This window comes from Stigmatopora argus, chromosome 4, assembly GCF_051989625.1.
Source record: "Stigmatopora argus isolate UIUO_Sarg chromosome 4, RoL_Sarg_1.0, whole genome shotgun sequence".
Classification (NCBI taxonomy): Eukaryota; Metazoa; Chordata; class Actinopteri; order Syngnathiformes; family Syngnathidae; genus Stigmatopora; species Stigmatopora argus.
Genome location: NC_135390.1, coordinates 21,990,792 through 22,013,512, shown reverse-complemented (window position 1 = coordinate 22,013,512; position 22,721 = coordinate 21,990,792). Strand labels below are relative to the sequence as shown.

General features: G+C 38.6%; 3 protein-coding genes across 5 annotated transcripts; 2 read left to right on the top strand and 1 right to left on the bottom strand.

Annotated features, from left to right (window-relative positions):
* Positions 1-2,284: 2,284 nt before the first annotated feature.
* eaf1 (ELL associated factor 1) lies at positions 2,285-5,821 on the bottom strand. Its single transcript, XM_077599666.1, has 6 exons — positions 5,669-5,821; positions 4,794-4,888; positions 4,533-4,669; positions 3,559-3,725; positions 2,449-2,673; positions 2,285-2,378 (listed from the first exon to the last, which is right to left on the bottom strand). The coding sequence occupies exons 1-6, from the start codon at positions 5,769-5,771 to the stop codon at positions 2,329-2,331; spliced, it is 777 nt and encodes a 258-aa protein (XP_077455792.1). The 5' UTR covers positions 5,772-5,821; the 3' UTR covers positions 2,285-2,328.
* Positions 5,822-6,420: 599 nt separating this feature from the next.
* Positions 6,421-12,099, top strand: mettl6 (methyltransferase 6, methylcytidine). Of its 3 annotated transcripts, none has more exons than XM_077598164.1 (5): positions 6,421-7,440; positions 8,107-8,289; positions 8,764-8,934; positions 9,015-9,156; positions 11,386-12,099. In XM_077598164.1, exons 1-5 carry the CDS (start codon positions 7,156-7,158, stop codon positions 11,418-11,420), a joined length of 816 nt encoding a protein of 271 aa, XP_077454290.1. In that variant the 5' UTR covers positions 6,421-7,155; the 3' UTR covers positions 11,421-12,099. The 3 variants fall into 3 exon arrangements, with proteins under 3 accessions (XP_077454290.1, XP_077454288.1, XP_077454289.1); XM_077598162.1 differs by lacking the exon at positions 11,386-12,099 and adding an exon at positions 10,048-10,267 and having other exon boundaries at positions 6,614-7,440; XM_077598163.1 differs by lacking the exon at positions 11,386-12,099 and adding an exon at positions 10,048-10,267 and having other exon boundaries at positions 6,628-7,440; positions 8,107-8,241.
* A 1,834-nt stretch (positions 12,100-13,933) lies between these two features.
* LOC144072836 (SH3 domain-binding protein 5-like) lies at positions 13,934-22,118 on the top strand. The gene is made up of 9 exons (XM_077598159.1): positions 13,934-14,319; positions 15,663-15,725; positions 17,704-17,832; positions 18,394-18,558; positions 18,630-18,760; positions 19,678-19,720; positions 19,786-19,954; positions 20,032-20,289; positions 21,765-22,118. Exons 1-9 carry the CDS (start codon positions 14,254-14,256, stop codon positions 21,953-21,955), a joined length of 1,215 nt encoding a protein of 404 aa, XP_077454285.1. The 5' UTR covers positions 13,934-14,253; the 3' UTR covers positions 21,956-22,118.
* Positions 22,119-22,721: the final 603 nt, after the last annotated feature.

Below are 22,721 nucleotides of genomic sequence, written 5' to 3'. Positions count from 1 at the left end.
GTTGCTAAATACAAACTGCGAATGACTATTTAGTCATACTTAATGCCCTAGTAATTATTAGGCTAAAGAAAAGCTCCAAATTACCCGGACTTTCATTGTTTTTTTGTTGGGGAACTTGTTAAGACCGGCTGACTGACGTAGCTTCTTAAAGGGACAACGCACGTACATACAAACTCTTCTACACTCACACGTCGGCTCAGTGAAACTGCTCATGGCCATTGTTGGCTTTTATTTATGCGTAGACCGTGTTGTTTTACCTTGTTTTGTCGCCGGTCTTTTGGTCCCCGGTTGTAAAAAAATGATGACTGAATGGAGGGTGCGGCTTATATGCGCATAAATTAGACTTGACGTTCACGAAACGCCATAACGCAAGACAATGCGGCCTGTAATTTTGACGAGCTCTTCAGCGAAGCTCAAATTACCGTATTTTCTCGCATATACGCCGTTTTTGTCCCAAAAAAATGATGACTGAATGGAGGGTGTGGCTTATATGCGCATAAATTAGACTTGATGTGCACGAGACGCCATAACGCAAAACAATGCGGCCCGTAATTTTGACGAGCTCTTCAGCGAAGCTCGAATTACCGTATTTTCTCGCATATACGCCATTTTTGTCGCTTAAAAAATGATGACTAAATTGAGGGTGCGCCTTATATGCGCATAAATTATATTTGACGTTCACGAAACGCCATAACGCAAGACAATGCGGCCCGTAATTTTGACGAGCTCTTCAGCAAAACTCGTTTTACCGTATTTTCTCGCATATACGCCGTATTTGTCGCTATAAAAATGATGACTGGATCGAGGGTGCGGCTTATATGCGCATAAATTAGACTTGACGTGCACGAAACACCCTAATGCAAGACCATATGGTCATTTATTTCAAAATAGAGAAAAGATAAACAAATAAAACGTGAAACCAAATTTATTTTGATAACTATGAAGGAAATTCAACAAAAAAAATATTTTTAAGGCAGTCATCTCGTCGTAAAATACAAAAAAAAAATTGAATACACAATAGCTAATTTATTTTAAAAAATCCCCTTTCCTAGATAATACGGTACTAAGTTATTTATTATTATGCTAGAAAAAATACCTTTAACAATATTATGTATTTCTTAAAAACAAGATTTTTTTTCAAATGTGCTTTTTGGTCACAAATATTTTCCCATGTATTCCTTTTTTAAAAAAATGTTGTTTCATTCACCAAAATTTGGATAATCCATGGAATTAATCTTAAAAATCTTTAAAATTATAAACCAAAAAAAAAAAATGAATGTGTCGGGGGTTCACTGTAAAAGTTCCAAAAGCTATTTATGTTTATGTGTTGCGTGTAATTGTGTGTGCCCAAATGTGACTTGTGTGTTATTGTTATTATTGTTGAAAAGTACTGTAGCGTCTTTGTGGAAAATGGAAAAAAAACAAAAACAAAAACGGGGAAAACCTCATTATTTAAAAGCCACAATATAATCTTTTATCCAAGCGGATATGTGTTTTCTCAAAATCAATCTTAAAGGTGTTGTTACCTTTGAATTCCACTAAGACTTTGAGTTCTTTATTTTATTTTTTATTTCATTTTTGAGCAATCATACAATACAAAGAATCTCAACTGCAATTTTGTGCAAAATAGAAATACTAAAATACTTTAAGATGGCAATAAACACAATTCAAAGCAAGTCAGACTAAATAAAGCAGAAAAATATCTTGTTTTTAACTCCACAATCCGAACATTTCTCAATCATGTGACCTTAAATTCTATTGAATTTTTATGCATAAATTAAGAAAGAAAATTGTTCATTTTTAATCAGGCCAATCATACTTTACAATTTGTACCATTGGAGTTGAAATGAGCTTTTTTGTACACTTTTGTGCTTCTGAGACTGAAATATAAATGTCAATTACTAAATTAAAAATTGTTTTCAAAAAAAATCTTTTCTTTTTAAGATCACAAATAATTTTCTGGAGGAAAAAAATCTAAAAAATTGAATGTCAATCTCGTTTTTACTCATTTGACTGATTTTGTCTTTTTTAGGAACATTTTTAATGTTTTCAAGTGTAATCAAAAAAAAGAAGAACAGCTTATTTTCCCTTTTTTGTTTGTGTCAACTGTTTGAATGCCATTGACGGCCTGATTGGACGCCAATGGCGTTGAAAGAGTTAATAGCATGACTAGCATGTAGCTTCACGTAACGTACCGAAAATAAATCTTAGAATAGAATAGAATATTTTCAACTTTTCTTTCATACAAAATTAAATATCTCACATCTGGGGAAAAAATACTTTTGGGGGGGATGTAGTACCCTTAAAATTTCCAAGCTTTCGTCCGGTTTAGTCGTCGTCGCTGTCGCTGCCCGATTCGCTCAGCTGGAGATCGCTTCCTGTTTATGCCGCAAAAAAAACATTAGCGTTAACGAGAGGACGTCAAAATTTGTTACGTTTCGTGCTTACGGAGCGTGTTGATGAGCTGGTGATTTGCGGGTGGCTGTCGCTCGCCGCCGCCATTGGCCAGGGCGTGGCGGGCGGGCGGCGGAGACGGCGGGGGGCCCGACGGCCGCTCGCCGTCGTCGTCATCGCCGCCGCCGCTATCGCCGGGCGACGCGGCGGCCGAGCCGGACGAGCTGCTGCTACCGCTGCCGCTCATCTGCTCGATGACGTCCACTTCGGCTCGCAGTTCTGTCAAAGAATAGGCGGGAAATTGACATTTGGGCCTTTGTGATTGGTTTAACTAAAAAAAATATGACTCCAATAAATTGCATGTAGAAAAACAAATTTGCCACTCAATTCTAGCATAAATGCAATTTCAAAAACTCATTTGCCAACATTTGTAGCTATTTTTTCTACAATTTTTATTACCCTTGGCGCAATTAGTCCACCCTAACCCAATGCATTAGGCAACGCCCACTTTTTCCCCAGCAATTCTGGTTGTGACATCACAAGCAGAATTGAGGATCATGTATAGTTTTATTTTATTTTACTTTTGTACGCTGTGTTGGCTAGTACATGTTGACAGAAGGATAGCATAGCATGCTAACAAAATTTTGGGAAATTTTATTTTACTTTATTTTTTGTACGCTGCGTTGGCTAGTACATGTTGAAAGAAGGATAGCATAGCATGCTAAGAAAATTTGGGGAAATTAAATTTTACTTTATTTTGGTACGCTGCGTTGGCTAGTAGTACATGTTGACAGAAGGATAGCATAGCATGCTAACAAAATAATGTGAATTCATTTTCTGTTTGGAGATTTTTCAGTAGGCGGGGCCAAAATACCTTTTTGGGGGGATGGATTTGTCCCAAAAAAATTTGCTCTGCTATTATTTTAAAGTCACTGTTTAGTTGAATTGTTTAGCGGATTTAACTTTATTGGAAAAATATGTTCGAATGTAAATGCGATAAAATATAAGCCGTATTTGGATGTAATTAAATCTTAGTCATCATCCTGGAGAAGCAAAAATTAGCCACATTTTTTGGGATAATTTTTTTTTAGTGAATATGTTTTAGAGAGAAAGGAAAACAAAGACTACGCCCCCGCCCCTCCAAAGCCCCGCCCCCCACGTCACCTCTCTTGATGTCGTCCAGCTGCGGTTCGGGCGACGTCTCGTCCTTGCAGGGCGACGTCTTGCTGGAGACGCCCGGCTTGGTCGGCGCCCGGAACGGAGGCCCCGCCTCCCCCCTCCGCGCCGCCTGCTGCTCCATGCGGGCTTGGATCTTACTGCTACCTTCCGCTCTGATCAAACCATAAGATAATCACACATTTTTAAACACAAATCTAGTCAAAAATACACACCCATGTGGAACTATTGGACTTGTGCAAAAAAAGTAATTCATGTAAAAAAATGAATCATTTATCCTCTGAAATGAAAACCGAGATTTTTGGTTCCCGTGTCATTTGTAAACTACGTGAGCTAGCTAGCACGCATGCTAACCATTTTGTTCTGCTATATTGAACCGCATTTTAGCCCAAAAACAAGCTAACTCATTGGCCACAGGTCATTGGTCACAGCAGCCTTGGGTAACATTTGCATTAAATTCGACAAAGGTTTGGATCAAAACAAAAGATGAGACCACTCACCGACTAATGTAGACCAGACCTGGCCGCGATAAACGTAAAAAAAGCGAAGTAGGATCACCCCCATTATAAGTAAGTACCGTATTTTCACGACTATAAGGCGCACCGCATTATAAGGCGCACCCTCAATGAATGACACATTTTATTTATTTTTCCATATATAAGGCGCACTGGATTATAAGGCGCCCTGTCTATTTTGGAGAAAATTTAAGACTTTTAAGTGTGCCTTATAGTCGTGAAAATACGGTACCACAATAAATGTTTTCGCAGGTATACACACATTTTTATGAACTTTTTTTCCCAGGAAAAAAATCTGATGTAGTGAAGCTGCGATATTCGAGGGATTACTGTATAACGCTCGTATTGAAACTAAACGCCAGAGGGCGCAATTCTGCCTTTTTATCTCCCCCTGTTGATCGGATTAGAACATTTCAGTTTTTGTCTGTTTTTTTTTGGAGTAATCACCTGGTTTTCTTGACCTGGATGCTGCTGCTGAGCTTCTCCAGCACGAAGGCGCCCGTGTCGTGGTTGATGATGAGCACGCAGTCCTTCTGGTACTGCCGCTTGTTGCCCTTGAATACCGTCATGGGCGGCGCGGAGCCCTGGTGGACACGGAGGAAAATACATTTTCAAGGCTTTTGCTGTGTCTTCAAAGGTTTTGCTGAATTTATGACTGGTTTTTGGGATGCTTCATATTGTTTTGTGTGAAGCCGTCATTGGGGTTACCGGAATGTGGGGCAGCGTGATGGTGACTTCGTCGCCCTTGCCCACGTGCAGTTCGCCTTCGCAACTCGTGTCAATGGACGCCGGTTTGAAGTCATCTGTTCCAAATGAAAGGTAAGGATGCACATTTTTACATCTCATTTTACAACCAACATCCATATTTTGTTTTTAAATGTAGTATTCTGGAAAATGTGGTTTTAAAATTGTTTTCAAATATAATATTAGCATTTTTTGAAAATATTGATGTTTATTTTGGTGGTTTAGTCATGCATATTTTTCCAATTTTGTCTATTGGTCCCCATTCATGTCTAAGTTATTACTATTTTAATGTTTTTTTTCCACGTCTATTTTTTAAATGTTCTTAAAAGTTTTCTATATAATTAGAATAAAATGTGGATATTTCTCTGGCATTCTCAGCATTTTTGTCTGCAACTGCGTACTTTTCTTTAGGGTGGTTTATCACTTTTTTTTAAACTATTCTTATTCTTTAAGGCGGATTTGTAAATAACAGATTATTTTTCATATATTTTTATTCAGGAATATGTGGTCTCAAAAAAATATTTTATGGAAGTTTTAAGAAAATAATCCATGACAAGGTGAGTGACATTTTAAATGTTTTATTGTTATTATTTTGTCTTGCTTTTTTTCTGTAAAAGTTTCCAGTTTCAGGACTTATGATACATAATGTTTCATTGCATTTTCCATTACTTGTAAAATCGCTAAGATGTTTTGCAGCCTAACAACAACAAACCAGTTGACTGAATAACAAACCCTTCTAATCGGTCATTTATAAGTATTTTATTACAATGTTTTTAGGTTGCTAATCGTGCTTCGATCGCACGTATGGTGTGAAATGTGTTTAGTGGTTGTTGACTCACATCTGATGGTGTGAAAAGACGACTTTGGCCTTTTCTCGAAGCTTTCACCGAGCTTCAAAACATGCTCTTCTTTGTCCAGTAGCGGGTTCGTACTTCCGTTCATCTTGTACCTTTCTGCTCGTCAAACGAGTAAAATGTTTAAACTTTCATCACAAATTAAACAAAAAGTTATTGAGACAAACGTTAATTGGTAAAAGGAACCAAATATGTCCAAAATTAGGTCAGCCAAGGGAATTAGCCTGGCGGCTAACAGCTAGCAAAACATCCCATACGAGTTAACGCGTCACTTCCGCCAATTCTTTTGCGGCAGAAAAAAAAAAAGTAAAACGGAATACATAATACTTTTTAAAAACAAGTTTATTTGACATTTTTTTTGTTTACTGATATTTTTAAAAGTAATCTATTTGAGGGGTTTTAATTACGTGTTTTTTTAAATTAATATCTTTTCACGAACAACTTTATATATTTGTGTATTTACCGTTTCATCTGTTGTTCTTGCATGACATACGTATACTATATGATTATTTTGTTTTATCAAGTTGTCAAATACTATTATAGCATTTTCTAATACTCGCCAACTTTAACCAATGCGTCGCAAAAGAAATCACTTTCGGTTTTTAAAAATATAGACAAAAAATATTTCAAAACTATTAATACGAAATATGTTTTTTTCCCTGACTTGATTTTTAAAAATCTTTCATACTCACAAGGATATACACCAGATATATGAAAAGTAAACAATATTCGATGCCGCCAACCTATGAACAAATCAGTTTAATAAACTAAACAGCAACTGAATACAAATGTTATTTTTTTAAATAAAAAGTGCTATAAATCATCATTACTTAATTAAGTGTTATTTTAAAGCACTTGGGGACGTAGTTAACGTGTTGTATGACGTTTCCATCATCCTACGCTTCAACCAAGTTGTCATCGTCCCGATATAAAAATAAAAGGAAACTATATATAGTGTTTTTGTGCATTTGTTTGGACCTCAACGTCCTACTTGAAAGAGTTGGTAAATTATGCACGCCTCCAGGACAGATGTTTTCGTCTTCAAAAATATATAAATATATATATTTTTATTAATAAACATGAGTTTCCCAGAAAGAGAATTTGAAACTATTAAGATGAGCTACTGTTCATTCATTGAAATACCCATTGTTCGTCAACGTAAATTTTAATAATGAAATTAAATTCCTTTCGCACTCCATTAAAACAGGCATAAAATAACTTGTGTATTTTTATTTTTTACATTTTAATATCTGCATTAATTCTGTGGCGTTGTTTAGTGGTTTCACTTCCGGAACTATTAACGTGTCCGCTGTTTCTACACGAGATGTTTTAACAGGTGGACAACATGGACGCACGCCTAAGCATGTCAATTTTTGCGCTGTTTTATATCTCCGTCTAGTATTTGTTTTAGAAACGCAAATATGTATTTTATATTACACTTAATGTTGGACTAGTAGTTTTTTATACCCAAAATGGCGGCGGCGAACAGTGAATCATCGTCTCCTAATGATAACGTCACACTCTGCGACCAAGACCAAAGCGGCGTGGAAGATGAAGTCAGCCAACAAAGCGTTTTTAAGCAGGTGGGAGAGAAAAATGGAGGAGAAGATACTTTGGTGTCGACCTTTAAGCAGATGAAGCTGGAGAAAGAAGCGCAGAAGAATTGGGATTTGTTCTACAAGAGGAACACAACGAATTTCTTCAAGGACAGACACTGGACGAGTAGGGAATTCGACGAGCTCGCGACGTGTAGGCAGGTTAGTTTTTTGTTTATTTTTGTGAAAGTAAAGTTCTTGTTGTGTGACAAGTACTAATTCATTGACCCAATTGACGTCGTTTTTTAAAATATATTTAATTGTTTTTTATGAATATCAATTAAACTCAAGTTATTTTTTAAAGTGAATAACTGAAAAAAAGGCCAATAATATCACCTCGTTTTGTTAAATTAATTTTATTTAGTATTTCATGTTATATTTTCGAGTTATTATTATTTTTTTTCATTCATTAAAGCAATTTCATTGCATTTTTAAATAAAACTACACGTTCAAAATATTAATTTAATACAATTTGTATAAACATCGACTGTAATCAATTTTCTTATTTCATTTTATTTTCATTTCCACTAATAAAGAATCATTGCAATTTAAAATTTTGCTGTCAACACTAAATAAATCGAATTATTTTTTAAAATTCTTAAATGTTTAAAATTTGTTCGCATTATTTTTTTTATTATTTATTTTGATTAAAAATATTTAATGTTTAAAATTTGTTCAATTTTTTATTTTTTAATCAAAACCATTTTAAAGCCATCAATTTACAATTGAACATCTCTCACCGTCAAGGACAGCAACAACTTACCCGAATCGACAATATCCGATTAAAAAAAGCCAACAATAAAAAGATATTTCTGTTGTTTTTTTCAGTGCGAGTCGCAAAAGTTGGTCCTGCTGGAGGCCGGATGCGGCGTCGGGAATTGCATCTTCCCGCTTCTGGAGGACGGTCGTGACATCTTTGTCTACGCCTGCGATTTCTCGCCCAGAGCCGTCGACTTTGTCAAAGTGAGATTCCATGGAAAAAACGCAAGAAAAGCAGAATCTGGACCAGGGGTAGGGAACCTATGGCTCGGGAGCCACATGTGGCTCTTTTGATGGGTGCATCTGGCTCTTTGCCAACCTGTGAGCTGAAATATGGAAATCGCTGTTGACACAACTGAGATATTACATTTAGAACTGCTTTAATCTTCTTCTTTTTTTTGCTTTAATCTTCTTTTTTTTTTGCAGTAGACTCTTATGGAATGCATCCTCTCATTGATTAGCAACAGCATAAGAATCTTTTAAAAAATATTCAGTTTTTTCCACTTTAAAAGTGGTGAAATTATTTAAAAAAATTGAAAAGGCACTCGTTTAAATGTATGTATTTTGACTTTTAAATTCGTAGTATGGCTCACAAGGAATAACATTAGAAAATATGAATTGTTTGTGGCTCTCTTCGTCAAAAAGGTTTCCGACCCCTGATCTGGACCATCAAATTGTTCTATTTTTCTTACCTTTAAGATTACATTTGTTTTTTTACACCGACAGAAAAATCCACAGTTTTGTCCCGAACGCTGCGCCGTCTTCCAGTGCGACCTGACCCGTGACGACTTGCGGGACAACGTCCCCGAGGGGAGTGTGGACCTCGCCACGCTCATCTTCGTGCTGTCCGCCATCCATCCCGACAAGATGGCGTCGGCCCTGCGCAACGTCCACGGGGTAGGTGGGGGCTCCACGCTCGGCATGGCACGGCCCGGTTGGCCCGGTGGTCTTAATACTCGGCGGCTCTCCCCCGAAAGGTGCTGAAAAGCGGCGGCGCCGTTCTCTTCCGGGACTACGGCGTGCGTGACCACGCCATGCGGAGGTTCAAAGCCAGCAGCAAATTGGCGGAGAATTTCTACGTGAGACAGGACGGGACCAGATCCTACTTCTTTTCCAAAGGTAACAACTTCAATTGACGTTCGCACCCACAATAGATACTTTAGAACCAATATTATGAATTGTAGACCAAAAAAAACTATTTGGTGTCCAAGCAAGGCCCGGGGGCCAGATCCGGCCCGCCAAGTCACTTTGTGCGGCCCGCCAAAATGTAGTATATTGCGTCGACTTGATACTAAAATTTAAAAGGTTAATCATATTTACTCTTTTTTTTCCTTGTCTTTATATTTTTTTAAATTAAAAACATTGAAAGATTTGCTTTTGATAAAAAAAACAAATCGTTTTTTTTTTTATTGATTTTTTTTTAAAGTAAACGAAAAAAGAATATTTCAACGTATTTTTTTAAATTGTAAATAAAAATTAAAATGTGCATGTTTCTTTTAAAATGAAAAACAAGTTATTAGATAAAAAAGGGAAGATTTGATTTTTTTGCCATTTGTGAGAAAAAGGTTGAACAAATAATTAAATTTTTAAAAATTACACTCAGGTTTTTTTTCACTATTCTTTTTAAATCTAAATATTACAAATATAAATAAAATGAAGAAAGCTTTTTACTTTAAATTTAAATTAATTAATTTTAAAAAATAGAAAATTTACTGTTGAGTAAAGATTTAAAAAAAGAAATATTTTATTATTATCATTCTATTATAAAATTGTAACTACGACGTGGCCCAAAAAATGAGTTTGGAGCCCCCCAAAAATGTTAACTTTTTAAATATCCAATAAAAACAAACAATTTAACAGTTTAGGAGACAATGATTGAATTTTCAGTTTTTTTTCCCCCCTTAAATGAACAATAAACACTTTTAGTTTTTAAAGAAGCACCCCATCGGCCGTCAATCATCGTCCATGATGCGTCGTTTCCCAGCATGCACCGCGTCTGTGTGTTCCCAGACTTTCTGGCGGCGCTTTTCTCGGAGGCGGGCTTCCACTGCGTCTCCAACGAATACGTGCGGCGGGAGACGGTCAACAAAAAAGAAGGACTTTGCGTCGACAGAGTTTTCTTGCAAAGCAAGTTTGTCAAAATCCCATCGTAAATACTTCCGCCTTTTTACTCTCAATTCAAAGCCACTTTTATAAATAAAACTTGATTTTTGTTCACGAACCAGGACAGTGAATTCAAAGTATATTTAAAAAAAAAGTTGGCAAAAAAACAAGGTGGATTTGTTGAATGACAAATAGCCTCGTAGTCATCCTGAGGAAGTGGACAGGAAGTGAAAGCCAGCTAAAGGTCATGTGACCAAGCTTTTACTGGGCGCTTACATAACTTCCACGATTTCGCTGACTAATGACAGTGCGCTGTCACCTTCATTTAAAAAAAAAAAAATCATAGGCAACACAAGCGCGTTGATTGCGCAATGCTAGCACCAGACAATCTTTTTTAAATTAAATGAGATTCTCCAGAAAAAAAACATGATTGCTTAAAAAGGAATACAATTGTAATTGCAAATTTTGATTTTTTTCAGTCTCCCTACTTTTAGTTGACAATTAAAAATAATTGATGGACGTTTTAGAAATAAATGAAAATTATTAGCGGACCGATGGTGAAGTGGTTAGCGCGTCGGCCTCGCAGTCGAGGGTTCGATCCCAAGTGTGGCTTTTCACTGTAGTGTGGAGTTTACATGTTCTCCCTGGGCTTGTGTGGGTTTTCTCCGGGTACTCCAGTTTCCTCCCACATGCCAAAAATATGGATGCTAGGCTAGCTGGCTAACACTCTAAATTGCCCCTAAGCCAGGGGTGTCAGACTCTGGTTGTTTCGCGGGACGCTTTAACGTCAACTTGATTTCACGTGGGCCGGACCATTTTAGATATAATATTTAGATTTTTTTTTATAAATGGATTAAAAGAACTGGATTAAAATCCCTGAATATTCCGTTTTTTATAGATCTAAAACAATGTTTATTTTAGCTTTTTTTAAATTTGTTTTTAATTTTACAAAATGATTTTTGAACTAGAAACACAGAAAAAAATGATTAAAAAATGACAATTATTGATTTAAAAGGGGAAAAATAAGGACATTTAATATACATCTATACTCTTCCTTTGAATTTGATCCTAAAACAGAAAGTCGGCACTCATCATTTACTTTCCCGGGCCACACAAAATGATGCGGCGGGCCAGATTTGGCCCCCGGGCCACCACTTTGACAGGGGCTAAGCAATAAGTGATGGGTTGTTTGTCTCGTGCCCTGCAATTGGCTAGTCACTGATTCAGGGTATCCCCTCTACTTAGCTGCGATAGGCTCCAGCACCCTCCAATATGACTGAATGTCAAAATGTCCTCCCCTCAACATCCCAACCTTGGAGTCAAACAAGGTGGGGACGCTTCCCGTCCTCGCCTTTCCTGTCGTTTACGTGTCGCGCCCTGCCATCCTGTTATTGCCCTGGTGGCGGGAGGGCGGAAGTGCACCTTGGTGTCAAGGTGGCTTTCTTTCTTTATTTATTTTTTAAGGCCAATTAGGTAAGATGGAGTCCCGCGGGGTCAGTAGAGCGTGAAGACCTTTCATCTCCGTCACACAGATTAACATGAAAATGCGGAAAAAGAGAGCAAATTTAACGCTTTAAGTAGCGTTTACACTACAAAGCTAGTCCCGATAACAAATAGGTCACTTCAAAGCGCCCAGAAGTTGTTTATAAAGTATCAAGTGTTTATTCCTTTGGCATTAGACTTTTTTTTTTGCTTAAATGGGGGATGACAAACAAGTTAATGAAGTTAGAGATCATTCTAATTAAATTTAATGTTGTGTAATGTCATGCATTTGTTGCTAAAATAGGTCACACATTTAAAAAAATAGGTCATTTGCAGATTTGTTCTGCCTTTTTAAACAATTCCATACAAACATTCAGTGGCGGGCCGTCAGGGCCTTCAAGGCCTTCTCTGCTGGCCTAAGAAAATCAATACTTATGAAATAATTCCAAATGGTCTGTTAGCTTCCTTTCATTGCTTTCCCCCTGGTTGCACTGCTTCCAGATGTGTTTTCATATTGAAGCATTCAACCAATCACATTTCAGCCATTATTTGTTGCCAGGGTCAGAAATCTGCCTCAAAGCCTTCACAATCAGTTCTGCGGGCTCTGCCGCTTTAAACAAGCGTCGATAAGACTGTCGCTTTAACCAATCAGATTTCGAGTTGGCAACACCTCAATGTATTGTCGTGGGCGTAGGGATACGTCATTGCCTTGTTGCAGGCGGAGGGATACGTCATTGTTTTCACCAAGCTAGTGATTAGCCAGAGCTACCAAAGTGTATCTGTAGCGTGCTGCACAAGCAAATATATTGTTGTGTTGATTTAAAGCTATTTTCAGGACGGACTATTCCAGAAATACGACAGGACAGGCTCGACTTTCAGCATTAGCTTCGATAGCGATAGAAAAGAAAGAAGAAAGAAAGGAGGATGGATATTGTGGACAGTTAAAAAGGATTTTTGGTGAGTCAAATATGGCTATATTCCTAAATAATATTTCAATTGTGGGCCAAGTTCTGATATCTGAAAAGCTCCAGTGTTTGTATTTAATCACTAAATGCTGCTAGGAAGTGGATTTTACCCCATTTTTGTGCATTGATATATTGGTTATTTTTTATGTGTCGCAGCTGTAGCTGCAGTCGAGGTTTTATAGCCATAAAATAGTTTTTGAGGGTTGGATTGATTCGTTGAAGGCGCTATGAGAAAATGCACGGACCGCCCCTGCTAACAGTATACATTAATGATATGAATAGTCATACGTTAAATGAAATGGACATTTACTATTGATGAACTGAGATGACTGGATGTCACATTTCCCTCCTTTTTCGTAGTAATGGCGAATTTTAAAAAGAAAAAAGCGCTATAGCCAACTTAGAATTAGCATGCTGATAATTATCTTGCACGACGGCGTCATTTTGAGAGAGCTTTTTTCCGTCGACAAAACAAGTGTCGCGGGCTTTCAGACTATCGCTTCCAAGTTTTTTAGAAACGCAAACATTTCTGAGTATTGCTTCTAATCTGATGAGACGCCCTCCAGAGCGCAGCTGCGCCATGACAACCCTTGTTTGTTATGTTTTTGAGCAAGCAAAAGACTGTGCCAAAAACATACAAACAGAGTTGTCTATATCTGTCTTTGTGTGTGTGGGGGACCATGTCATCAGATTAGTATTTTGGATAACAAAAACACAATATCACTGTTGTGTTTAATAAACACAAGCCCCACTAGAATTGTAGGCCTAGACAAACTATGACAAAAATGCGACTTAAAGTCTGGAAAATATGGTATAATATTAGTACTTATTGTGTGTTCACTTTGGGATGGCATACTTAAGACCCGATTGTAAACAATTTTAATAAACATTGTTTAAAAATGGCTCCCGTAAATTAGGTACTGTAGCTTTAAGAAGCTGCCTTAGTAGCGTGTCTATCTTAATTGTTAAAATGGCTGACGTTTGTGTGAAACTAGGTTTAAGTTTCATAACTTTATTCAAAACTGTGAACAACTACATTAACTTGATTAAATTGATTTAAACTGGGTCGTCTGGCAGGGAGTGCTTGTTTTTCAGTGCCATTGACAGCGCTAGCCGTCCACTTTAGCAACGTGAGTAGCATAGTTGTTTTTCAATGAAGCTATATTATTCCTTGCCTTAATATGTTCACTGGACATAATTTGGGAAAATAATAACACGTAATTCCCTTCAAGGCCGTTAACGTTTAATTTTTGACATAGCATATTTTTCATGTTCCTTGTCATTTCTTGTTTTTTTGTCGTTGTTTGATGCAATTGCGTGCTTTATATCTGATTTTTTTTTTTAATTAAAACGAGAAGCCCTTACCGGAAGCGTTCGCACGGTCGCACCCCGCCATTGGCCAAATGAGCTGTCAATCAAGCAAGAACCGGAAAAGGAGGGTCTTTTGGGGAGGTCGACAAGACGAATCTTCATTCTTTTCTTTCGTTTATTCATTCACTCGACTCGTGGAAAACGTAACGGACCGAGTCGGGCTCTTTCTTTAGTTCTTCGGTTTTCCGACAAGAACGAAAGAACCCCATTCGGAAACCGAGCGAAATGCGTTTTCTCTCGTTAGCTCGATAAGCGTCTCTCCACCGTCGCCTAGCTGTTTTTCGGGTCTCGAACAATGGACCCCCGACGCTGTGACGACGAGACGGACTACGAGGATGAAGAAGTGGACCCCCGCATCCAGGTAACCGCTCGCCTGAGCAAATCTGTCCCATTTTAAATGATGTCTATTGTAAATGTTATCTCTTTTAATGAATGGCGTTGTTAACCGGATGATTAATGTGTCTGCAATCATGTGTTGATGGAAATGAAACCCAACCCTTAAATTCAGTCAAAACCTGCTCGGACGTGTTTCGCCGTCAATGGCACTGAAATATGTGAATTGGACATTTGTTTGTTTCCAAACAAAAATAGATAACTAAAGTATTATTTGGCACCGTAACTAAGGTATATTTGGTTATAATTAGTTTTAAATAACGTTGTAATCATTTATACATTTTTTATTTGTTATAATTAGTTTTAAATAACGTAATCATTTATAAATATTTGTATTTGTTATAATTAGTTTTAAATAACGTAATCATTTATATATTTTTTATTATGTTATAATTAGTTTTAAATAACGTAATCATTTATACATTTTTTATTTGTTATAATTAGTTTTAAATAACGTTGTAATCATTTATATATTTTTTATTTGTTATAATTAGTTTTAAATAACGTAATCATTTATATATTTTTTATTTGTTATAATTAGTTTTAAATAACGTAATCATTTATATATTTTTTATTTGTTATAATCAGTTTTAAATAACGTAATCATTTATATATTTTTTATTTGTTATAATTGGTTTTAAATAACGTAATCATTTATATATTTTTTATTTGTTATAATTAGTTTTAAATAACGTAATCATTTATACATTTTGTATTTGTTATAATTAGTTTTAAATAACGTAATCATTTATACATTTTTTATCTGTTGTAATTAGTTTTAAATAACGTAATCATTTATACATTTTCAAAATTCCCCAGTATTGTAACATTGCATTGTATTTTTTGTGTACCGATGACCCCAAAAAAGTCCAGTTCAGTTCTGCAAAAAAAAAAATACGGAAGTTGGAAAAAAAATCAAACTTCCCATGTGCTTATTGAAAAAGGAAGGGGCAACACCTGCCGGCTATTGTTGTCACCATACAAATATTTCCAACTTGATATTAATATTCCAGAAAAATGCTACATATCATTTTCATGTATCAGAACATGTATGTATATTAAAGCCAATCGAACATAGAGAAAAGCAACAAAAAAATTGAGCATCATCATTAAAAATGGAAGAAAAAATTAAAGTGGAAATAATTATAAATAAAATATGTAAACAAATTAAGTAAATATAGAAAAATAAAATGATTTTCAAGAACTAGGAAATTGAATGATAAACTTGGGATATTCCGTATTCATAAAAAAAATGCAGCCACTGTTAGAATGTCAATAGTTTAGCTTCACATTTCACTTCCTGTTTTACAGGGCGAGCTCGAGCGGCTCAACCAATCGTCTGACGACATCAACCAATGCGAGATGGCGCTAGAGGTTATTTTCGTCTTGATTACGCACTCTTATGCTAGAGAAGGAGATTTTTGAAAGCTAACATTTGTATACTTGCTTTCAGTTATTGAGGCTTATTGAACCGAAACAAAATTATTCGCTACACAAGAGAAATTCATCAAGATATTTCAAGTATAATCTTGTGCTATTTATGGAATACTGTAAAACACTAAGCTATTTTTAGCTTAGTCAACCCAATTGAAATGTTCAGTGCTTATGGAACTTAAATTTGACCTAATGTGAACATTTTACTCAGCAAAAAAAACTTTTTAAGGACATGGCACAAAAGACATCTCTAAAAAAAAGTTTAAATGTTTACTATCGTAATGTAATTTTTTTTAAAAATCCTCCCAAAAAAAAATCCACGATGTAGTGAAGCCGCGAACGTTGAGGCTGCGATATTCGAGGGATTACTGTACTAAAGCCTAGCCTTAAGTTTGAGTCTTTAATGAAATCAAACGCTACATTTTAAACGCCTTGTGGCTATCTTTAGTCCGTGGCAGCCATTGAGTTAACGGGACGGTTAGCTAACATAAGCGTGTACAATTTCATGCTTATAGACTTGCAATCCCTACATTCTTGGGTCACTCCTATTTTTTTCCTGACATCAGCGAAAGAAAAGGTCTATTGTTGTTTCTTCTTCTTTTTCACGTGAAAGCCGCCTGACTTGCCCGGGTGACCCCGTAGCATCATTCAAACTCAGTGGCGGGCCGTGCATTTCCTCGTAGCGCCTTCAACGACTCAATCCAACCCTCAAAAACTATTTTATGGCTATAAAACCTCGACTGCAGCTACAGCTGCGACACCTAAAAAAATAATCATTAAATCAATGCACAAAATTGGGGTAAAATCCACTTCCTAGCAGTATTTCATGATTAAATACAAATACTGGAGCTTTTCAGACATTACAACCGGGCAAGGGAGGTGATTTACCTGGGAAAAGATGGACGTCAATGGCGAAACGGCAAAAAAAAGTACTAAAATGGGGTAAAATCCACTTCCTAGCAGCATTTAGTGATTAAATACAAACACTGGAGCTTTTCAGATATCAGAACTTGGCCCACAATTGAAATATTATTTAGAAATATAGCCATATTTTACTTACCAAAAATCCTTTTTAACTGTACACAATATCCATCCTCCTTTCTTTCTTCCTTCCTTCTTTTCTATCGTCATCGAAGCTAATGCTAAAAGTCGAGCCTGTCGTATTTCTGGCATAGTCCGTCTTGAAAATGGCTTTAAATCAACACAACAATATATTTGCTTGTGCAGCACGCTCCAAATACAGTTTGATAGCTCTGGCTAATCACTAGCCTCATAGTTGGTGAAAGCGATGACGTATCCCTCCGCCTGCGACAAGGCAATGACGTATCCCTACGCCCGCGACAATACATTGTGGTGTTGCCAACCTGAAATTTGATTGGTTAAAGCAACAGTCTTATTGACGCTTGTTTAAAGCGGCAGAGCCCGCAGAACTGATTGTGAAGGCTTTGAGGCAGATTTCCTGACCCTGGGAACAAATAATGGCTGAAATGTGATTGGTTAAATGCTTCAATATGAAAACACATCTGGAAGCAGTGCAACCAGGCGGAAAGGAAGCTAACAGACAATTTGGAATTATTTCATAAGTATTGATGGACAAAATATAAAATACGATTCAGATATTTCTTAGGCCAGCAGAGAAGGCCTTGAAGACCCTGACGGCCCACCACTGTTTAATCTCGGCCGCCCATTTTGACGTTTGCGGGTCAGCAACGTCGTAAAAGCAAGTCCGAAGTCTCCCGCCTCAAATAGACAATCTCGGTCTGTGGACGGGATGTCCCGCTCTTGTCGCAAAAATCTCTCTGGCTCTCTTGTCTCGAATTCAGCAAATAGACAATCTCCATCTTGTGACGGGATGTCCCACTCTGGTTGCAAAAGAGGAGATGTGCTTTTTTTTAAACATTTTTTTTTCTTTTAACAGGAAGCGAGGCAAAAATTCCGCTCGGTTCTGGTGGACGCCACCGTCAAGCTGGACGAGCTGCTCGACAGAATCGGCAAGCCCGTCGACGAGTCCAAACCGTACTGGGAGGCACGGCGCGTGGCTCGACAGGTGAGTTACTTTCGCATTCGGTGGTCCTATTTGGCGAGGAATGTCTTTTTCAAATGAATTAAAAAGTGCACCGTGACAGAATTGTAAGATGAAAAGATTGTCGGTTTAACTTTGTTTGGGCAAAACAAGGATGCCCCTTGTGTTGCTTTTCCAAAAGCTTCAAAGCGTAATTGAGCGTGTTAGGTTAAATGAATTAAAGTGAGGAAAGTAGCGACGAATTGACCCAAATTCTGAACTTTTTTGGGTCGCTCGTTTAACCCTTTGAACAGCCATTAATCTGTCAGAAAAAAATGGGTGTTTTTTGGTTGAGTCGTGAGAAAAAGCTTTTAAAAAACAGGCAGATTTGAATGAAACAATATTTTTTTACTTGTAAAATTGCATTGGCATTGTTATTTTATTTTTTGACATGCTCACATTTGATGGCACTTTTAATCATGACGTTGACTCATCATTAGTTTTCTTGGCCCCGCCCACAAAAAAAATCAAAGTTGGAACCAATCGCAGTCCGGTTGCCACGGGGAAATTGACGAAAGACTAATGGGAGGGGCTTGTTTGATTCAGGCCCAGCTGGAGGCCCAGAAGGCCACGCAGGAGTTCCACAGGGCCTCGGAAGTCCTCCGCGCCGCCAAGGAGACCATCTCGCTGGCCGAGCAGCGCCTCCTGGAGGAGGACCGCCGACACTTTGACTCGGCCTGGCAGGAGATGCTCAACCACGCCACGCAGCGGGTAAGTGGCGAGGGCGATGGCGATGGCAGTGGCAACGGAGCCGTCCCTAAGACGTGGATCCCTGTCGGCAGGTGGCGGAGGCGGAGCAAGAGAAGGCCAGGAGCGAGGCGGCGCACAAGGAGACGGCGGCCAAGCACGCGGCGGCCATCGGGCGCATGAAGCAGCTGGAGAAGAAACTCAAACGTCCCATCGCCAAGTCCAAGTGAGTCTACTCTTATTTTATCATTACTGTAAAAAAAAAAAATCTTTATAGATTTTTGAAAACAAAATATAATATTGAACCTAAAAATAATATATTAATAATATATATATATATATAATAAATAAATTGAACCTAAAAATAATATATAAATAACAATAAATAAATTCAACCTAAAAATAATATATAAATAATAATAAATAAATTGAACCTAAAAATAATGTATGTATATAATAATAAATAAATTGAACCTAAAAATAATATATAAATTGAACCTAAAAATAATATATAAAAAATAAATTCAACCTAAAAATAATATATAAAAAATAAATTGAACCTAAAAAATAATATATATATATAATAAATACATTGAACCTAAAAAGGTTACATTTATACATTCAAATTTTTATTGAATTTTTAAAAGCAAAAACGTTGAATGTCGTTTAATTTCTTAAAATTTCTCGCTAAATTTAAAAATTAAAGTACATTGTATAAATGTATTTTTTTTTGACATATAAAATCAAATGTAATGTTTGCTATAATTGTACAAACTTATCTTCTTTGTAAACGTTGTCTGCTTAAGAATTTAACATATTACTTGAGTTTGATTTATTTATTAATAAGGGACGGCACATATTAACGAACATTTGTTTCTATTTCCACGATTAATATGGCTTTTAAATAATAAAAAAGTACATTTTTTATTTATAAAAGTATTTTTATTGACAAATATAAAATCAAATGTAATGTTTAGTATAATTGTACAAACGTATCTTCTTTGTAAACATTGTCTGCTTAAGAAATTAATGTAGTACTTGAGTTTGATTTATTTATTAATAAGGGACGGCACATATTAACAAACATATGTTTCTATTTCCACGATTATAATGGCTTTACGTCCATTTTCCGTTCATTTCCAGGCCCTACTTTGAGATGAAAGCCAAGTTCTACTTTCAACTGGAGGTAGGCGATTGACGCTCGTTGGCGTTCCTTTCCCGGCGAACTCATGGTGGTCTCCTTTGGCGCAGAACCTGAAGACCACGGTGGACGAGCGGCAGGCCCGTTTGTGGCGGGCCAAAGGCCAGTACAGGGCGGCCCTGGGCAACTTGGAATCCATCTCGGACGAGATCCACCGCCGCCGCTCCGGCTCCGTCGCCGGCCTGCGGGAGCCCGGCGTGGGCTGGGACGGCGATTCCAGTAAGGCCCGTCCCCGCCGGGCTTTTCCGGCCCCCTCGCGCACCCCCCTCCTCATTATCTGGCCTTCCCCCCGGCAGCGACGTCCACGTGCTCGGACGATGGCCCGGCGGCGTCCGGCGAAGACTCGGAGACGCGCTCCACGTGCAGCTGGGATTCCGCCGCCGACGGCCCCCGGGAGCCCGCCCACCCTTCGCCCCGCCGCTCTCCGTCGCCGCGCAGCCCGGACTTGCCCGAGGCCATCGGTCCCCCGTGGGATCTGGGCCTGGTCTCGCCCGTGCTGGGCCCTCGGAGCGAGTGCAGCGGGGCTTCGTCGCCCGATTGCGACGCTCAGAGAGGTGAGTTTGGGTCACTTTTTACACACCCTGATCCTTTCGTACAAATCCCTTTCATCTAAATACTGTTTGTGGGCTAAACTCAATCAAAAATGTGCACTCAACAGGTCAAAATTTGCTTTTGCTCAAATTATAGGTGCTACTCAAGATAAGATATCTCATGTCCTAGTTGGCCTAATAGCATACTAACATGAAAAACTTGGAAGTTAAGCAAGATCGGCCCAGGTTAGTATTTGGATGGAAGACCAACCCACCGACTGATCGATCGCCTGGCAACTCGAACTTACTCTTATGTTACCAAGTGCTCACTTAGCCTGTGAGAAGCAGTGGCATCTATCATTCACTCTACTTCTATTGGAGGGTCGTGGCTTAACTGGTTAGTGCGTCACCCTTGGAGATCTGGCTGCGTGGGTTCAAATCCCCATTCGGTATACCTTTTTGTTTATCTCTTTGTGCCCTAAACCCATGTCATTTTTTTTTTTTTAACTTAAACTATTGGGGGCTCCGCCGGTTGAGCGGTTAGAGCATTAGCCTCTGAGATCCAGGGTCGTGGGTTCGCATCCCGGTCACAACCGGAAACAAAAATCTTGGTTCCCTCCCGCCAAAGGCGGGAGGGAACCAACACACTTGGTCCCCTCCCGCCGAAGGCGGGAGGGGACCAAGTGTCTCAATGTCCCCAAGTGTCTTAATGTCCATGTGTTTTGGGACCAAAACATTTGGTCCCCTTGCACCTCTGGCGGGAGGCACTCAAGATTTTTGTTTCCAGTTAGTGACCAGGATTCAAACCCAGGACCCTGGCTCTCAGAGGCTAATGCTCTAACCACTCAGCCAGCGGAGCCTACAATAGTTCAAGTAAAAAAAAAAAAAATGACATGGGTTTAGGGCACAAAGAGATAAACAAAAAGGTATACCGAATGGGGATTTGAACCCACGCAGCCAGAGCTCCAAGGGTGACGCACTAACCAGTTAAGCCACAACCCTCCAATAGAAGTAGTGTGAATGATAGATGCCACTGCTTCTCACAGGCTAAGTGAGCACTTGGTAACATAAGAGTAAGTTCGAGTTGCCAGGCGATCGATCAGTCGGTGGGTTGGTCTCCCATCCAAATACTAACCTGGGCCGACCCTGCATAACTTCCAAGTTTTTCATGTTAGTATGTGATTAGGCCAACTAGGACATCAGATCCCATATTTTGAGTAGCAGATATAATTTGAGCAAAAGCAAACCTTTACCTGTTAGTGCATATTTTTCATAGAGTAGAATGTCATTTGTTAACCTGAAAAGACAGAATTGCCAAAAGTTACACACAAAAACTTGAAACATTTCTACACAAGATGTGAAAATTGAATGTCATCCCAACGAAAATTGTCAAAATGATTGGCCCACCAAACATTTTAGAACACCCTGCATTTCTCCAATTCCCGTATTGTGTCCCAATACTTTTGCGAGGGCTAACGTTCCACCCCGTCCCGTTGCAGGCGACCGAGCGGAGGGCGCGGAGATGCCGACGGACGGGGGGCCCACCCCCGCCGCCGCCGCCAAGCTTGGGAACGACGACAACGACCCTCGTGGCGCCAAGAGGCGGAGCTTTAACCTGGAGGCCGGCTTCAGCTTCCTCAACCTGCGACGCCAACGTCAACGCGGCGAGGTCAAAAGCGCGGAGCACTAGCGCTCGGCCCAAAAGGACTCTGGATGGAGACTGACAGGTTTTTGTGTGTGTTTTTTGTCCCTCCATTTTGTATTCGGCGTGATGTTGATGTTTTTGTCCTAGTCAATGTTTTGCAGTGAAGATGTTACAAGCGGACTGTTGAATAAAGAAAATGTTGCACTCACTCCATCCTGCCTTGAGTTGTTTTAACCCTTTCAGGAAAAGTCGCAACTACAGCGAACCGTAATTGGACTTTTGGTCGCCCGGACTTTTGGTAGAACAGGTTCAAATTATGACAGAGAGAGGGAGAATTTAGAGTTTAATATCTAAATACTGTTGAAACCAGCTCTCAAAATACTGTTGAAATGATCTAAATACTGTCTGTCTAAATACTGTTGAATACGAAACATTTAATCCAAAAATTCTCACTTTTATTTATTTAATAAAATAATAATGTGTTAAATGGACGCCTATGGCAGTCAATGGCAGCAGCCGATGTGTTAAATGAGTGCTCTTATTGATATTTTGATATTAGATATTAAACTCTCCCTCTCATGAATCACATGAATAAAGTTTTGAGAGCTGGTTTCAACAGTATTTAGATATTAAACTCCAAACTCTCCCTCTCTCTGTCATAATTTGAACCTGTTCTACCAAACGTCCCGGCGACCAAACGTCCGGGCGACCAAACGTCCGGGCGACCAAACGTCCGGGCGACCAAACGTCCGGGCGACCAAACGTCCGGGCGACCAAACGTCCGGGCGACCAAACGTCCGGGCGACCAAAC

What these genes read in the sequence shown, in the direction of transcription:
- eaf1 (XM_077599666.1), bottom strand. Translation starts at nt 5,771, where the DNA reads ATGAACGGAAGTACGAACCCGCTACTGGACAAAGAAGAGCATGTTTTG. An exon ending in GTCTTTTCACACCATCAGAT is followed by an intron (nt 4,889 to 5,668) that starts GTGAGTCAACAA and finishes CATTTGGAACAG; the next exon opens with ATGACTTCAAACCGGCGTCC. An exon ending in CCAGCTCATCAACACGCTCC is followed by an intron (nt 2,379 to 2,448) that starts GTAAGCACGAAA and finishes CGGCATAAACAG; the next exon opens with GAAGCGATCTCCAGCTGAGC.
- mettl6 (XM_077598162.1), top strand. Translation starts at nt 7,156, where the DNA reads ATGGCGGCGGCGAACAGTGAATCATCGTCTCCTAATGATAACGTCACA. An exon ending in AAGCAGAATCTGGACCAGGG is followed by an intron (nt 8,290 to 8,763) that starts GTAGGGAACCTA and finishes TTACACCGACAG; the next exon opens with AAAAATCCACAGTTTTGTCC. An exon ending in ATCCTACTTCTTTTCCAAAG is followed by an intron (nt 9,157 to 10,047) that starts GTAACAACTTCA and finishes GTGTGTTCCCAG; the next exon opens with ACTTTCTGGCGGCGCTTTTC.
- LOC144072836 (XM_077598159.1), top strand. Translation starts at nt 14,254, where the DNA reads ATGGACCCCCGACGCTGTGACGACGAGACGGACTACGAGGATGAAGAA. An exon ending in TCAACCACGCCACGCAGCGG is followed by an intron (nt 18,559 to 18,629) that starts GTAAGTGGCGAG and finishes CCCTGTCGGCAG; the next exon opens with GTGGCGGAGGCGGAGCAAGA. An exon ending in CGATTGCGACGCTCAGAGAG is followed by an intron (nt 20,290 to 21,764) that starts GTGAGTTTGGGT and finishes GTCCCGTTGCAG; the next exon opens with GCGACCGAGCGGAGGGCGCG.